This window comes from Oryctolagus cuniculus, chromosome 9, assembly GCF_051225735.1.
Source record: "Oryctolagus cuniculus isolate XC-2025 breed Fujian yellow rabbit chromosome 9, ASM5122573v1, whole genome shotgun sequence".
In the NCBI taxonomy this organism is placed as follows: domain Eukaryota; kingdom Metazoa; phylum Chordata; class Mammalia; order Lagomorpha; family Leporidae; genus Oryctolagus; species Oryctolagus cuniculus.
The window spans coordinates 84916502-84933576 of NC_142875.1; the positions used below are offsets into that span (position 1 = coordinate 84916502).

A 17075-nucleotide genomic window follows, 5' to 3' on the forward strand; every position below is an offset into this window, starting at 1 on the left:
GGATGAAGGTGAGTGATGCCGTAATGTGGGCAAAGTGCTGATAGACAACGCCCTGCGGAGAACAGGACTCTGCAGAACTTCCAAGGACACAGAACAGCGATTTCTTCAAATAAACCCCTGACATAGTTAGCAAGTGTCTTCTTTGTTCCTCACCTGGGAAGTAGGAGTGAGCCCCCAACTTGAGACATCTATGATACCCAGATTTTCAGCCCTGGGCACGCCAGCAGAAACTGGCTGCATTTTTGCTCCATTGTTATCCAAAATTATCGAGTGTGGCCTTTCCCCAGATAGCAAGCAACGCTTAAGTTCTGCTTTAGTTGGGGTCTCTGCTCTGGCCACTCCTGTCGATACGCAGAGAACTTCCAAAGGGCCAAGACCTGTTCTGAAGCAATTGAGCCTCTTCAAGGAGGCATGAATCGCATCTGTATAGTCAGGATGGTCTCACGTAGGAATCCTCTTTCCCTTTAAGTTTGAAAACCAGTACCTGAGTCTAAATTTCTCTTACTTAACAAAAACCTGTCCCCTTCATTTTGAAGGTGATGCTGGGGTCCCGCCAACATAAGTCTGTTCTTGGAGTGAGCTTGCTTTGTTCTGGCAGGTGCCATGCATGATGATAATGTGTGTGTGTGAGTGTGTGAGTGTGTGTGACACACACTGCATCTGTGAGGTCATGGGGTCCACATGCACCTTCTGTTCTGAGGACACTCAGATGATCCCCAGGGCCCGTCTGGGTGCCAGCGTACCCCTTGCCAGGGATCCCGGTGTGGTCGGTCTTACAGTTTTGGTCCTGCCTAGGACAATAGGACCCTTTTGGGAGAGGCAAGCTGACCACAGACGAGCTCTGCCACAGAGCGAGGCTCAGACCCCTCATCTCCTGGGCCCCTCGTCACTGGGCTCAGTGCAGCCTAGGAAGGAAGGTGCAATGGAGTGGCATTGCCTCTAGCTTGCACTTGGCTTTCAGTGTTTTGAGGAGGATAACCTGCTCATTTTTAACCAGAAGCTGAGCCTGGGAGAGGAGAGGAGCGGACAGGCACTGTCCGTCTGTCAGCGTATCAGCAGTGACATTTACCAACCAGATTGAAATCAGCCTGAGCAGGAGCGGAGCTGTCACACCTGCCTCCCTGCAAGGCTCCTGTGCCCTTTACACACTATCCTCGCCCAGCGTGGGATGTTGAGACGTCCCCACTGCACCCCCGCACAGCCTTTGCATCTTCCCGTTCACCAGTCACTGCGTTGTGGTGTGCAATGCCACTTGAATAAACCAGGCTAAATTCTGTAAGAAAGAAAAGCAAAAGACCATTCTGGGAGGAATAAGCCCGGGTTCCGTTGGAGAGCGCTGGAGCCCTCCAGGGCCGTGGTGTGCAGCTGCAGCAGGGCCTGGCTCCCTGTGCCTTCCAGAAGCCCCGAAGCCATGCTTCTCCCCGGCCTCACCGCCTGCCTTGCTGAAATAACTCAGCCGGCTCTGGGCCCCGGCCCTTTTGAGCAACAGCCCTGGGTATCACAGGAAACACCCCGCAAAGCCACTGACCTCTTCGCCGCATCTCAGCCAAGTCCGCTGCCTGCGATTTTGTCACTGCACTGCTGTCCCACAAATAGCACCGTCTCCCTCATTTCCTCTGGTTCCCTCTGCTCCTTGCCCCATCTGCTGTCCAGGAGAACGTTTCCTTCCTGGAGCCTGCCGCCTGCGCATGCGCAGCTCTCTGAGCCCTTTTCCTCAGGTGCACAACGAGGGATTCCCCATCTTGTCTCAAGACTGTGCCCTTCTCTCGGCCTTGTCAGCACACAGAAAGGACCACCCACTGCGCCTGCGCATCCTGCACAGAGAGGGCCTGAGCCCCTGAGGCCTGGGCCTGTGTGGAGGGGTGGGCAGGCGGAGGAGCGGTCACATGATGACGTGTGGATTTTTCTAGACCTGTGATGTCCGTTGAGAATGTTTTTGTTTTCCTATGGCTTAACTGTAGCTAAGTAAGGTCAATGGAGTATCAGTTGATGACAAAAAGAAAATTGATGATGAGGGGGGTGGCCTCAGTAGCCAAAAGTGCTTGTTAGGTTGGCAATTTTTTAAAAAAGTAAACTACTCAAGAATAGTTCTAGACTTACAGACAAATGATGAAGCTAGAGTTACCTCACACCCATATATCTCACACCCGGTTTCTCTTGTTAGTTAAAAAAAGTTTATTTTATCTATTTGAAAAGCAGATACACACACAGACATGGACACACAGGCAGGTTGAACATCTCTTATCTGAAACCCTTGGAGCCAGAAATATTTCAGATTTCAGGATTTTTCCCATTTTGAAATGTCTGCATCAACGCTGTCAACATGACACTCAGGACAACACTGATGCAATGCTGAAAATGGTTCAGCATTTTGGAACATTTCAGATTTTCAGGTTAGGAATGTTCAACCTGTGTGCAGATACTTAACAGGGAAGTGGCTTGCATGATGATGGAGGCGACGTGGGGAAGCCAGTCGTGTGGCTCAGCCCAAGTCCAGAGGTCTCAGAGCCAGGGAGGCTGGCACACGGGCTGGAGAGCCATAAATGTGTGGTTCTACTCCTTCGTGTTCTGTCTGGGCCCTTGGCCGACTGGCTGGTGCCCACCTGTGGTGGGGGAGGGTGCCTCTTCCTCACTCGGTCCACTGGTTCAAATGTCAGTCTCTCCTGGGAACAGAATGCTTAAAAGCTGTCTGAGTACTCCTTCACACAATCAACTTAACACCTGCAGTCAACCAGCCCAATATCCACAGCTGACATTTTGGTTCAGCAAAAAGCATCTCCTGGAATAGTGCCGGTTACAAAAGCCCTGGCTTAACAATAATTTAGTAGTTTTCTGTTCTAGACCTAGCTGTGTTGATGTAGAAGTGGAAATAGCTTGATCCGTGTCCTCAGAGGATCCGAGAAAAATCTGAAAAGCATTGTCACTGTCATTAAAGGCCTTGGAGATTTAATAATTAAATTGAGATATGGTTTGGTTTGTCTTCCATTAGAGTATACTTGAAATAATATCATTTTTTCCTGGTAAATTGTACAAAAGTACTTCAGTAAGTTCATGGGAAATGTGCTGTTAAGTTAATTTTGTTGTAAAAAATTGTAAGTCAGGGACCAGCATTGTGACGCAGTGGATAAAAGCCATTACCTGCGAGGCTGGCATCCCATATGGACACCAATTTGTGTCCTGACTGCTCCTCTTGCCATCCAGCTTCCTGCTTGTGGCCTGGGAAAAGCAGTGGAAGATGCCCCAAGTGCTTGGGCACCTGCTATTCAAGCAGGAGTCCTGGAAGAAGCTGCTGGCTTCAGCCTGGCCCAGCCCTGGTCATTGCAGCCATTTGGGGAGTGAACCAGTGGATGAAAGATCTGTCTCTTAAAAATCCCTCTCTCCCTGTCTCTTTTTCTCCCTCTTTTTCTGTAACTCTTTTAAATAAGTGACTAAATATTATTTTTAAAAGATTTATTTATTTATTTGAAAGGCAGAGAGTTACAGAGTGGCAGAGGCAGAAGGAGCGAGAGAGAGAGAGTGAGAGAAAGGTCTTCCATCCTTTGGTTCATGCCCCAAATGGCCATAATAGCCAGAGCTGGGTCAATACAAGGCCAGGAGCCAGGAGCTTCCAGGTCTCCCACACGGATGCAGGGACCCAAGGACTTGGGCCATCTTCTACTGCTTTCCCAGGCCATAGCAAAGAGCCAGATTGGAAGTGGAGCAGCTGGGACTCAAACCTGCACCCATAAGGGCTACTGGTACTGCAGGTGGTGGTTTTACATGCTATGCCACAGTGCTGATCCCAGTAACTAAATTTTTAAAAAAATATTATAATCCATGCATAGATTTTTTTCATGATACTCTTTTTATTTTTTGAAGACCTCCATATATACAAGGAGCTTTCAAACACAAAAATGCATATTATGAAAAAAATGTACATCGATTTCCTGGAAAGGCAAGCTTATCTTTCGCTTCCATTTTCCGTGAACCTCTGGAAGCACTGTGGTATGATTGCTAAGGAGACCAACCATTCCTTAGAGCTTCCTGCACTACATGATTTCTGCCCATGGAAGGTTCTCAGTTAAGACTGGGAATAGTCATAGACGCCCAGGGGCCTGGCAGTAAAGTCAGCTCAGCAAATAGGCTTCCCGGGGTGTTATTACTGCAAATGCGGGCAAGACAACACGACTGGAGAAGTCATGTGTTGTGACAAAGATGGTAGGATTCTCAGAATTAAAGCAGCTCAACAGGAAGTGACTGTGAAGGAGCCTCCCACTCGGCTGTACTTAATTCTGCCTGAAGCTGAGGTTCATGGGCGAAGTGTGTGGCGGTGCTGAAATGTCTCTGTTCCTTCTTTGTGACAGGTCTGAGCTGAGTGGGGCCATGGGCTGCAAGGTCCTTCTCAACTTTGGCCAGCGGATGCTGCGGCGGAAGGTGGTGGACTGCAGCCGGGAAGAGAGCCGGCTGTCCCGCTGCCTGAACACGTTCGACCTGGTGGCCCTTGGGGTGGGCAGCACGCTGGGTGCAGGCGTCTACGTCCTGGCTGGAGCTGTGGCCCGCGAGGATGCTGGCCCCGCCATCGTCATCTCCTTCCTGATTGCCGCGCTGGCCTCGGTGCTGGCTGGCCTGTGTTACGGCGAGTTTGGTGCCCGGGTCCCCAAGACGGGCTCAGCCTACCTCTACAGCTACGTCACAGTCGGGGAGCTGTGGGCCTTCATCACCGGCTGGAACTTGATCCTTTCCTACATCATCGGTAGGTCCAAGCAGCCTGGGCTTGCTCACTCCACCCCCTACTGTTTGCTGCCATCACCGGAGGGTGGACCATGGCGCCTTGATCCCCATGGAGACTGGGGGTGCCTCCTCCCCAGGAGCTACCTTCTGGCTTGACCGCTGAAAATGTCTCTTTGTCACTTAATGGAAGGGGAAGCAGCCTGTGGCTTCATTGTCTCTGCCCTTGTGCAAGTGCCAAGCCAGGCCACAAGGAAGCCATTCTTGTTAACATGGCATAGAAGATGCAGAACTCATAGGATTTTTCTGAACAGTTGATAGAGAAACAACTTCTTTCCCTCCCTCCCTCCATCTCTTTCTACCCTTCCGAATACTTATTTTTTTAAAAGATTTATTTATTTATAGGCAAAATGACACACACACACAAAGTGACACACACACACACACAGAGATGTCTTCCATCTGCTGATTTACTCCCCAGATGGCCATAATAGCTGGGGTCGGGCCATACCAAAGCCTGGAATCAGGAACTCCATTGAGGTTTCCCACGTTGGTAGAAGGGTCCCAAGCATGTGGGCCATCATCCACTGCCTTTCCAGGCAACAACAGAAAGCTGGTGTGGAAGCAGGGTAGCTGGGACTCAAATTGGCACTCCTTTATGGGTTGCCAGTGTTGTATGTGGCCACAGCAGTTTATGTGAGCATATATTCTGTGCCTGGCGTGTGACTGGGTATTAGGGACACGATAGAAGAATAAGGCAGTCTCTGTTCATAAAGAGTATATTGTCTAGGGATATAACCATTGTTAATACTTTTGTGAATATACATGTATATTTTTGTACAGTATGATTGTTTATAAAGCAATATAGGAGGGTGCTTCAAAAAGTTCACGAAAATGCATGTTATAAAAAAGCCATTGCAGTTTCCACAGAATTCAGCTGTGCATGCCCTTGTAGTAGATATGTGTCATCGTGAGCTGCTTTGCCATAGTCATCTCCCCGTGGTGGCGTGCCTCTGTGCATGTAGATACACAGTGTGAGGTACTGTATGTTCCTGTGAGATGTTCAGATAGTTTCCAGTTAGGCTGTCATTGTAGATAGTGAATTACTTTACATCTCTGGGTGTGTCTGTGATTCCCCTTCAAACTGTCTTCAGAAGAGAAAGTCTAGATTAGTGCATCTGCATACAAGGGTACTTCAAAATCACATGGAAGAGGGAATTAAAAGATTAATTTGGGGCCGGCGCCGTGGCTCACTAGGCTGATCCTCCGCCTTGCAGCGCCGGCACACCGGGTTCTAGTCCCGGTCGGGGCACTGGATTCTGTCCCGGTTGCCCCTCTTCCAGGCCAGCTCTCTGCTGTGGCCAGGGAGTGCAGTGGAGGATGGCCCAAGTGCTTGGACCCTGCACCCCATGGGAGACCAGGATAAGTACCTGGCTCCTGCCATCGGATCAGCGTGGTGCGCCGGCCGCAGCGCGCCGGCCATTGGAGGGTGAACCAACGGCAAAGGAAGACCTTTCTCTCTGTCTCTCTCTCTCACTGTCCACTCTGCCTGTCAAAAAAAAAAAAAAAAAAAAAAAGAAAAAGATTATTTTGATGGCCCCCAAAATTGAAATTCATGCATATGAGAGATCTTTAAAAAGGTCACGGGACATGTGTATTACGAACAAACGAGGCATGGGGTTCCAAATTTTGCACTAAAGTAAACTTATCTTTTAATTCCTTCTTTCCATGAAATTTTCCAAGTCCCCTTGTGGTTCTGAAGCCTTTGTTGACTGCGATCCCCTCCCAAGCTGCAGGGCTCCGTTCTCCACAGTGACAGCACTGGTCATTGGCACGAAGCACAATCACCCAACAAGCAAAGGGACCAAAAGTTTGGTGGCTGAATATGCTTCACCTTTCCGTCTGTTTGTGTTTTGATTATACCTTGAAGTTGAGCACATCAGCTTAGAAGAGACAAACACCCAAATAGAAGAATACAAAAAGGATATGAATGGCCACCTCCCAAAAGTAGAAATCCACATGACCATTAAACATTCATCTAACTTTGTAGCAAGTGCCCACTCACTTCTTGGTCTGCCCACACTGGGAACCTCATAGGTGATTCTTTGTGTTCCTTGCTGGGATTCTCGTGTTCCTGGGGTCTTGATGGCCTCGTCTCTCCTTGGGGGATGCTACTGCTACTGTGCCAGGCTGGCTGGCAGAGGGCTAATACTCAGGCTGTCTGACCTCTCCTTTTTAGCTTCTGCAGTAATCTTCTGAGAGCCAGCATAGCTTCAAAGTTCTAAAATAAAATTCCTAGTATTTTTTTCAGTATAACATCCACACTCCAGGCTCCCATTGAGGCTGGAGCTGTTTTGAATGAACCTGTTGTGCTTCTCAAGGACTGAACAGGCCGGAAAACAAAACACGGAGCAAGAGGTGCTTGCTTTTAGACCAAGGCATGTGAGACTCTTTGCCAGAGTGCTATTGGTTTGACTCAGACTCGTGCATGTATTAGGAAAACGTATTCTCAGTCCTAGCTACTGGGGAAAAGCTGTTCGTCTATTGGACATTTCTTAATAAAGCCATAATTCAGAAGTGGGAAGGCGGTAGGCTGGGAGGAAAAACTGAGGCAGCCCTCACATCCATCAGAGGGAGGTCTGAGACCCCAGTTTGCAGGGAGCCAGCCGCCAGTGGGATTGGTGGGAAGACCAGTGTGTTGTGGCCCTTGATAGATAGAATTTATAATAAATCAGCTGCTCAGGAAAAAGAAATGTAATTAAATTTTTAAATTGTTGGAAAATCACTTAGCATGAGACCATGTTAACAAAATTGAATCTGTAGTGTGCAGATCCCTCTGGCAAAATTCCAGATAATTCAGACCCCCTTTGAAAATCAAGGAAGATGCCATATGTACGTATTGGAATTTAGGGACATTTGCTGGGAAACAACACTGGAAAAACAGCGACTCCTTTCAGAATTAAATGAAGGAACTGTGCTGCTTGTAACACCAGAATCCCATATCCATATTGGAGTGCTGATTTGAGTCTTGGCTTCTCCACTTCCCATCCATCTCCCCAATAATGTACCTGGGAAAGCAGCAAACATGGCCCAAATGCTTACGCCCCTGCACCCATGTGGGAGACCCGGAGGGATTCTGGGCTCCTGGCTTCGGCCTGGCCCAACCTCGGCCCCTGCAGGCATCTGGAAAATGAGCCAGCAGGTGGAAGATCTCTCCCCTTCTGTTTCTCTTCTCTCTCTCTGTTGCTGCCTTTCAAATAAATAAATAATTTTTTATTAAAAAAAAATAATTAGATGAGAGATAGAAATCAGCTATAGTGCAAGGAGAAAGGGGGGAGGGTCAAGCTCTGATCCTGTGCACAAGGGACGTGAGGTGACATCGTGGCCACTGAGTCAGGTGGTACAAGCACCAATTCATGCACAGAGTGGCAGGGTGGCCGGTTATCTGCTCTGCTGTGAATGGGTAGCCTTGTCCCTGAGGTGGAGGTCTGCCCCTTCACAATCTCCCTGGACCCCTCTTCTTGCTACGAGAGTAGTATTCCTCCAGGGAGCACCCTGTTGCTAGCGCTGCTGGGTGAAGGGCTTCCTACCCAGTGTTTCTGCAGACTTCCCACTGCATCCCGGGAGTACACTATGAAATCACGTTCATGAATGGTTACCTGTGGTTTTTTTATTAATGAAGTGAAATGGATAGAATTAAGTCGGTACCATCAGAGTGAGTCTCAAGTGATAAGCGTAACTGTTGTTTGGTAAAATGTTTACTTCACTCGCACTGTGTGTGCTGTGTACTGCAAACATGTGTGCAGATACTCCTCAACTTGTGATGGGGCTGTGTCCAGGTATGCCCATGGTAAGCTCAAAGAGTCAGAAGTAGAAAGTGCATGGGGTCCACCCAACCTGCCACCCATCTCTGCTTAGCCACACGGCACTGTGTGGAGTGGCTATTGTGTCCCTCCTGCCCAGAACCTGAGAGGACCAGGCCAACACAGCACTAGCCCAGGAAAGATCCAAATTCATAATTTCCAGATACAGTTTCTATCGAAGGCGGATCACTTTCCCATCACCATGATGTCTGAAACTTGCAAGGTGGAATGTCGTTAAGTCAGGTAAATCTGGGGGATCTTCTGCAGGTTTATGGAAAATGTGTATTATGAAAACACTGCATGGATTTCAAGGTTTTTTTGTTTTTGTACCAGATAAACTTTAATTCCCTTTTCCATGAGCCTTTTGTAAACACGCAATTATGCGGGTACGTAGGGCTTATGATATAAGGTGCCTTGCTTTCCCGAGCCCGGAAGCCTTCTCATGCTTCTCGCTTCGCTCTCCACATGAGGTGACCCTCCCTTCCCACTGAGTGTTCACCCTATCCTGGGCACCACTGCCAGATTTCAAGGTATTGCCTGTGATCCCCACATGGATGCTCTACCTGTCAACCTGTGATGACAGTGAACGCACTGTTGACCAGTTTCCTCCCCGTGTGTATTTCATGGCAGGTGCTTCAAGTGTAGCGAGGGCCTGGAGTGCAACGTTTGATGAGCTGATAGGCAAACCCATTGGGGAGTTTGCAAAGACGCACATGGCCCTGAATGCTCCTGGGGTGCTGGCCGAAAACCCCGACATATTTGCTGTGATCATAATTCTCATCTTAACAGGTAAGCCCACGTGTCGACAAGGAGACCGGGTTGAATGATGGAAACAGTTTCTGTGACAGGCTCCCCTTTCAAATGTGCTTGTTTTCTCTTCATCCCTCCTCCATCTCTTTGTTGTTTTATAGTTTTTCATGTAGAAATTTTTTATTTAAAAGTTTCTTATAGATTCAGCTAGGTTTGGCCTGTTTATACCTATTGAGTCATGTGCCATTTAGTTAAAAGAGAATCGTAGACGTTGAGTCTTTTTGTGAACTGAGATTTTGTTAATACAACAGGCTTTTTGTACAGATGATCCAGGAATAATTTTTTTTTAAAGAAAGGCTTATTTTATTTATTTGAAAGGCAGAGTGGCAGAGAGAGAGAGAGAGATTTTTCACCCATTGGTTCACTCTGCAAATGGTCTCAATGGCTGTGGCTGGGCCAGGCCAGAGCCAGGAGTTCTATCTGGGTCTCCCATGTGGGTAGCAAGTGTCAAACTACTTGGGCCATTTTCTGCTTTCCCAGGTTCATTAACAGAGATGGGCTGGAAGCAGAGTGGCTGAGACTGGAACCCATGCTCTTATGTGATATACCTGCAGGCAGCAGCTTAACCTGCTGTCTCACAACATTGGCCCCAAAATCCTTACAGGGTAGGGGTTTAGTATAGCATTTAAGACAGTGCTTGGGGACATCCACATTGATGTGCCTGGATTTGAGTCTCAGCTCTGCTCCCCATTCCAATTTCCTGCTAATGCACACCTTGGGAGAAGGCAGCAGTGATGGCTCAAGTACTTGGGTCCCTGCCACCCACATGGGAGACTTGACCTGAACTGAAGCTCCTGGCTTCAGCCTGGCCAGTCAGTTCTGGCTTTTGCAGGTGTTTGGGGAGTGAACTAGTCGATGGGAGATCTCCCTCTCTCTTTGTCTGTGTCTCTCAAATAAATAAACACACACATTTTTTAAGCTAAAAACAACAACAACAACAACTCTTTTGACTCAACAGTTGACCATTTGGAGAGGAAAGTTGTTATTCACCTGCCAGGAAAATGTGAAGGAGTGGCTTCTACTGAACCTCTAATATGTACCTAGGCATTACAAGGCATCTCGGGTGCTTCACACCTACTAACCATTCACACACCATTACCATATATAGTTTCCACCTCCAACTTGTGGTTACAGAACTTTTTAAGTTCCAGGTACTACTTGAAGTCAGAGGTTGGCAACTTCTCATTGGTGATACTTGTCCACGTCTTGGCCACTAGGATGGGGGGGGTTTGCTCCACGGTGCACCAACTGTGTAAACATGAAGCTGAGATGCAGATACATTCTTGTCTGAGGTCAGAAAATCTTAGATGAGTTTCTAAAGCATGCCTTATTTCACACCCCATGTAATTGGAATAATTTCCCACAAGCCGGCCTCAACAGGATTTCTGGTCCAGCTGGCAGACACATGTATCAGAAAATAAATTTGCACAACCACAGTGAGGTTTTCATTTTAATGAACATGAGAGGGAAGGACACTTAAAGAAAAAAATACATTGGAAGGCAATGAGATGTTCATCCTGTGATTAATTAATGAATTCTCTTCTGACACCTGCGTTTCAGAATTCAATCTAACGTGTACAGCAGGTTTAATCTCAAAAGGTCTAAAAGGCAGCCGTGGTAGGGCCGTCGTCCCAAATGATACAGTTGGTCAAGCTGTCCCTGGGTCCGTCCTTGTCTCCTGTCTTGCCCAGCACAACTTGGCTGTGGACTTGCCCATCCTAAGGTGGCCCCGAGGCCTAAGCCTCAAAGCTGGTGCTATCATGTGTGCCTTCTCGTCACTTGACTGTGTGTGTGTGTGTTTCTCCCCAGTGTGAACTTGGCAGGCTAGAGCTGGTCTGGCTTAGATATTCTATGCACTGAGTCCGGGAGCTGTATGGGTCAGTGGTTCCCAAAACCCCAGATCATTGTTACTGCTAAGCCCCTGAAGTTGATCTGAATGACTTCCTCCTGGAAAAACAGCTCTCGCTCGACCAAGAAACCCAGCAGAGTGTGTCCTCTTGGATTTGTTTCAGAAGGTCATTTCCCAGCAGTGCCCTTCTCCCGAGAGCAAGCAGCTCAGTGTGTGGTTGAGGCTCCCTCCACCCTCTGCCCGGAGCCGCTGTCACGCTCCAGATCTCCGCAGCCCTTGGGTGCCCCTTAGTGGCATCCTCCCTTCCAGAGGCCAACTCTGATAACTTGCCAGAAACCTCTCCCCACGCCCGAGGTCTCGGGAGGTTCAGTGCCGCTTGGATTCTTTCTCAGCCCCTTTCTTGTCCCTGTTCCCAACCCACGACGGACTTAACTTGGTGTGTGGTTGACATGCAGTTTTCTCTTTTGTATGTGTTTTTAGGACTCCTGACCCTTGGTGTGAAGGAATCAGCCATGGTCAACAAGATATTCACCTGCATCAACGTCCTGGTCCTGGGCTTCATAATGGTGTCGGGGTTTGTGAAAGGATCCATCGAAAAGTGGCAGCTCACGCCTGACTTCCACTGCTTGAACAAGTGAGTGATCAGCAGCCATCCTCCACGCACAGCCGCTCACTACGTTCCAGATGGCCTTGGCGGGGGGGGGTCCAAGAGGCTAGAACAATATGTGCCTTTTAAAAACACATCATCTGAATTGAAGTTTCTGTTTGTGTGTTTGCAGTGAAGTAGCTGAGAACGTTTTATATGTCTGGAGTTTGTGTTAAACTTTTTTCCTTGGAAGTGGACAAAACACTGTATGGCAAGGAAGGTACTCAGGGAGAAGAAAATCTTCATTCTTATTCCAAACTCTGTGTAGTTAGGGAGTCCATGCTGGATCTCCTAAATGAGCTGTCTTTCCTCATATTCTGTTTCATAATAACCTCTGAATTCTGTATTCAGGTTTTTCTCTGCAGTACCATAGTGATGCCACTGTATGTATTTTTATTTTTATTTAATTTTTGCTTAGATTGCTTATTTTTTATTTTTTCATTTTCAATTATCTTTATATACAGAAGATCAACTTAGTATATACTAAGTAAAGATTTCAACAGTTTGCACTCACACAGATACACAAAGTATAAAGTACTGTTTGAGTAGTAGTTTTACCGTTAATTCGCATAGTACAACACATTAAAGACAGAGATCCTACATGGGGAGTAGGTGCAGTGACTCCCATTATTGATTTAACAATTAACACTCTTATTTATGACATCAGTAATCAGCCGAGGCTCTTGTCATGAGCTGCCATGGCTATGGAAGCCTCTTGAGTTCACAAACTCTGATCTTGTTTAGACAAGGCCATAGTCAAAGTGGAAGTTCTCTCCTCCCTTCAGAGAAAGGTAGCTCCTTCTTTGATGGTTTGTTCTTTCCGTTGGGATCTCATTCACAGAGATCTTTCATTTAGTTGTGTGTGTGTGTGTTTTTTTTTTTTTTTTTGCCAGAGTGTCTTGGCTTTCCATGCCTGAAATACTCTCATGGGCTTTTTAGCCAGATCCAAATGCCTGAAGGGCTGATTCTGAGGCTAGAGTGCTGTTTAGGACATCTGCCATTCTATGAGTCTGCTGTGCATCCCGCTTCCCATGTTGGATCGTTCTCTCCTTTTTAATTCTATCAGTTATTATTAGCAGACACTAGTCTTGTTTATGTGATCTCTTTGACTCTTAATTCTATCATTATGATCAATTATGAATTGAAACCGATCACTTTGACTAGTGAGATGGCAATGGCACATGCCACCTTGATGGGATTGAATTGGAATCCCCTGGCACACTTCTAGCTCTACCGTTAAGGGTTAAGTCTGAGTGAGCATGTCCAAGCTGTATTTTTATTTTTTAAAAAATTTATTTATTTACTTGAAAGGTAGAGTTACAGAGAAAGGAGAGGCATGCACAGAGAGAGAAGTAGAGACAGAGACAGAGAGAGAGGTCTTCCATCCTCTGGTTTACTTCTCAAATGGTCACAACAGCCAGGGTTGGGCCAGGCTGAAGCTAGGAGCCAGGAGCTTCATCCAGGTTTCACACATGGGTGCAGGGACCCAGGCGCTTGGGCCATTTTCCAGTGGTTTCCCCCGTGCGTTAGCAGGGAGATGGATCAGAAGTGGAGCAACTGAGACTTGATTTGGCACCCATACAGGATGCCAGCGCTGCAGGCAGCAACTTAACCTGCTGCGCACACCAGCCCCACTTTATTTTTAAATGCTTTGCTAGCCTTTTAATGATATCAGGAGAGAAAAAAAGCGTGACTCTATTACCGAAGCTTTTTAGAATTAAAATATTGGGTTGTCACAGTAACAACCTGGCCCATCACCCTGGCTTCCCCAACGAAGGACATCTGGAGCCAGAGGCAAGCATCTGGCCAGCCCAGGACCCCATGCTTTGGTTCCAGTTTCCCAGGAAACAAAGCCAAAGAGGCCCTCCTGTGATGTCTCAGTCACCAAACTAGCAGTCCCAACTCTCTGGCCCTCTCAGGGGCCCACCTGTCTGCCATCTTGTTTTTCTGTTTATGTCTAATTGGTCAGTGCCCATTATTTTGGAGTGGAGCTAAAGCCAGCTCAGAATGTGCACTGAAGTCCCACAGTAGACTCTACAAACTTGGACGTCTTTTACTGGTTGCTTCTTACAGGGCCGGAGTGAAGTTAAGGGTGCCTCCTGTTTCTCGGTTGCCAGCTGAGACTTAATTTAACTATTTTTGTGAAAAGATTGTTTGTGCCAGCTGACAGTGTTTACTTTAGTTGGCTGTCCTCATGCTGGAGGCCGTGGTGACCATGAACTGGCCTTGAATCAGCCTCGCACACAACGTGGTGTCTGTTGCCTGGCCTGGCCTGGTGGTCATGGGTGGTGCCTTTTCACTTCCATCTGAAGACCTGCGAGGGGGCAGTTGGGGTTGGCAGGGGATCTGCCGCCTTGCTCTTTGGTTTCATTCAGCTTGCTCAGCTTCCTTCTTGGTTTCGCATCTGGAGATTTCTGTGTTCCTGACAGTGGCCACGTAGTCTGGTGTGAAATTGCGTGTCTCTCCGAAACTGGGCATTTTCCGACCAAGCCATGTACCAGAGAGGGCACTCAGCCTGTGAGGGTGGCGTTGTACTGGGTTTTATGATGCCTTCTTCCCTCCATGGCCACCTGAGAAGGCTCCCCTGAGCTGCAAGTCAGTCTGCGGAGCTCTGGGGTAGGCATGGGCTCCCACAGCCCAGCTTGTGCCCGCTGCCCTTGGCTAGCGCTGCCTTCGGCTCTTCCCACCCAGTGTGTTGGAAACAGGCAGCAGACATGTAGGAGTGAGGCGTTGGTGCCATGTGCAGGAAATTCTTTTGGATGACGTCTTGAGTTTGGGGTTCCAAGAAGGAAACCCCAAAACGGCTTTGGCTTCAGCAAGTTCAAAATGCAGCTCTCTTCAGTGAACAATCCGGCCGTGGTCAGCCGAGCACACCCCTTCTCTGGGCTGGGAGTGCAGCCCTTGCATCTTGTGGCTTTGCCCACAGCCCAGCCCTGGGCCCACAGTGGCCACTGTAACTAGCTGGATGGGAAGGGGGAAAGCAGAAGAGCACCTTCTCATTCCCTCCATCCCCAGACACTTCTCCAGAGCTGCCCATGCTGAATGTGCACCAGTCTGCTTAGCAGAATGTAGACAAATGGCTGTGCACCCCAGCTAGAAGCCTTGAGCCTGGCCGTTAAGATGCTGATTAAGATGCCTGCAGCCCACACAGAGTACCTGGGTTTGATACCCAGCTCTAGCTCCTGCCTCCAGCTTCCTGCTAATGCTCATCTCAAGAGGCAGTAGTCATGGCTCGAGTAGTAGGGCCCCTGCCTCTCTGGTGGGAAGCTTTGATTGAGTTTTCTTGGCTTCTGGTTTTGGCCCTAGGACCCAGAGCCATTGCAGCTATTTGAGGAATGAACCAGTGGATGGGAACTCTCTGTATCTGTGTCTCCTGCTTTCTCTGTCTCCCTACCTCTCAAACTGAAAAATAAAGAAGGTGCAGGAGGCCTCAGGTGACTTGTGACAGACGGAGGCTGCACGCCTCACATGTGACAGATGGCAGAGGCCAAGGAAGCCACTGCACTGGGCACCCCCACCAACGGAGCACGTGGGGATATAGCCAGGGCCTCCCAGAGCAGGCACCAGGGGCTTGGAATGTTTCCGAGCTCTGTGAGGTGTGCATGTTTATGTCCCATCCATTACTGCAGCACCCAGGTGCCGGGCCCCGCCCATGTGGCCCCCCAGCGGGCAGAAGCTGCACTGCCCAGCACCCCTGGCTCTGTGCCCCATGTGTGCTGAGGAGCACTGGTTGTTGGTGACTAAAACAATCCACTCTTTCTTTATCAGCTCTAGTATCTCCAGAAAGGTTTGTTTGGACTTGAGGTACTGGTGAATATGGGACCTGGGTCAGGGCAGCCTGGCAGGTGGCTCCATGTCCTCAAAGCACGAGTTCTTACTCGGGGCCCAGCTGCAGCAGTCACTTTCTCACCCATTTCCTCTTGAACCCCCGTCCCTCACTGTTCCTGCCTCTCCCCACCAGAGCCCCTTAATGGAGATGAGGCTTTGGAACCCTTGGGACTCTGGGCTACACCAAACAGGAGGGGGAGTGCCATGGCCCCAGGATGGTGGCCTGAGGGTCTGCAGCCTGGGCCTGGCAGGGACGTGAGGGTGGGGTGAGCACTGCTCTCTGACCACACAGCAGGTGTCATGACCTGTGATTCTGGCTCTTTTTCCTAGTGACACGAAGGAAGGGAAGCCCGGTGTTGGTGGCTTCATGCCTTTTGGCTTCTCTGGCGTCCTGTCGGGGGCGGCGACCTGCTTCTACGCCTTCGTGGGCTTTGACTGCATTGCCACCACAGGTACGCCTTCTGCTCCTCACACAAATGTTTGCCTTCCCGTGGGCATGGCCGTCTGTAGCTTCCCGCCCCACCTCCCTCACCACCCCCACCTTCCTCATTGCCCTGAGTGGCAGCACCTGCATGAACCCTACGAACAGTTCCGTTCTCCTGTCAGAATGGGGTCATGACAGCCTGATTTTGTGTCTGCTCATCGACCAGGAGCAATGAGGCCACCACAGACGTTGTCATCCTGGCCTGTGGAATCGGCAGGGTACCCTCTGGCAGGTCTCCTCCTTGGCTGAACCATGACAAGGAGATGGAGTGTGTCCTCCTGGGGCTGCGGGCTGGCTGGTCTGTGTCACCGAGGAAGCCTGGAAGACTCCGGTTCCTGCAGGGCCGAGCGTTGTGGGGTAGTCACTTGTGGGTGCCGCGGTCGCATGGGTGTGGGCTGTGTCTCCTGAGGCTGACCCTGGCTGCTTCCAGGTGAAGAGGTCAAGAACCCCCAGAAGGCCATCCCCATGGGCATTGTCTTGTCGCTGCTGATTTGCTTCATCGCCTACTTCGGGGTGTCTGCGGCCCTCACACTCATGATGCCTTACATGTGCCTGGACAAGGACAGCCCCCTGCCCGACGCCTTCAAGCACGTGGGCTGGGAAGGCGCTAAGTATGCAGTGGCCGTGGGCTCCCTTTGTGCACTGTCTGCCAGGTGAGAGACGCCCTCCACGCCGCTCCTTCCGAGAAGGGTGAGGCAGTGTGTGTTTCCCCACTTGTCTTTGCTGTAGATCATCCCCAGAGACATCTGTGTGGTAGATAACAGCTGTCACACCTCCCCATAGGGGGACACATTCCAAGGACTCCCAGTGGAGGCCTGAAACTGCAGATCACACGGAATCCTAGGTGTACCTACCTGATCATAACCTGTGACAAAGTGTACTTCATAA

At 49.2% G+C, this 17075-nt stretch overlaps 1 protein-coding gene across 4 annotated transcripts in view; it reads left to right on the plus strand.

Moving 5' to 3' along the window:
* SLC7A1 (solute carrier family 7 member 1) overlaps positions 1-17075 on the plus strand; it is an 87340-nt gene that overhangs the window by 58547 nt on the left and 11718 nt on the right. For all 4 annotated transcript variants that reach the window (XM_070049065.2, XM_070049068.2, XM_002721425.6 and 1 more), the window contains exons 3-7: positions 4344-4732; positions 9201-9359; positions 11710-11863; positions 16034-16155; positions 16618-16840. In XM_070049065.2, the coding sequence (XP_069905166.1) occupies positions 4363-4732; positions 9201-9359; positions 11710-11863; positions 16034-16155; positions 16618-16840 (1028 nt within the window). In that variant the 5' untranslated portion in view covers positions 4344-4362. The remainder of the gene's footprint in view (positions 1-4343; positions 4733-9200; positions 9360-11709; positions 11864-16033; positions 16156-16617; positions 16841-17075) is intronic.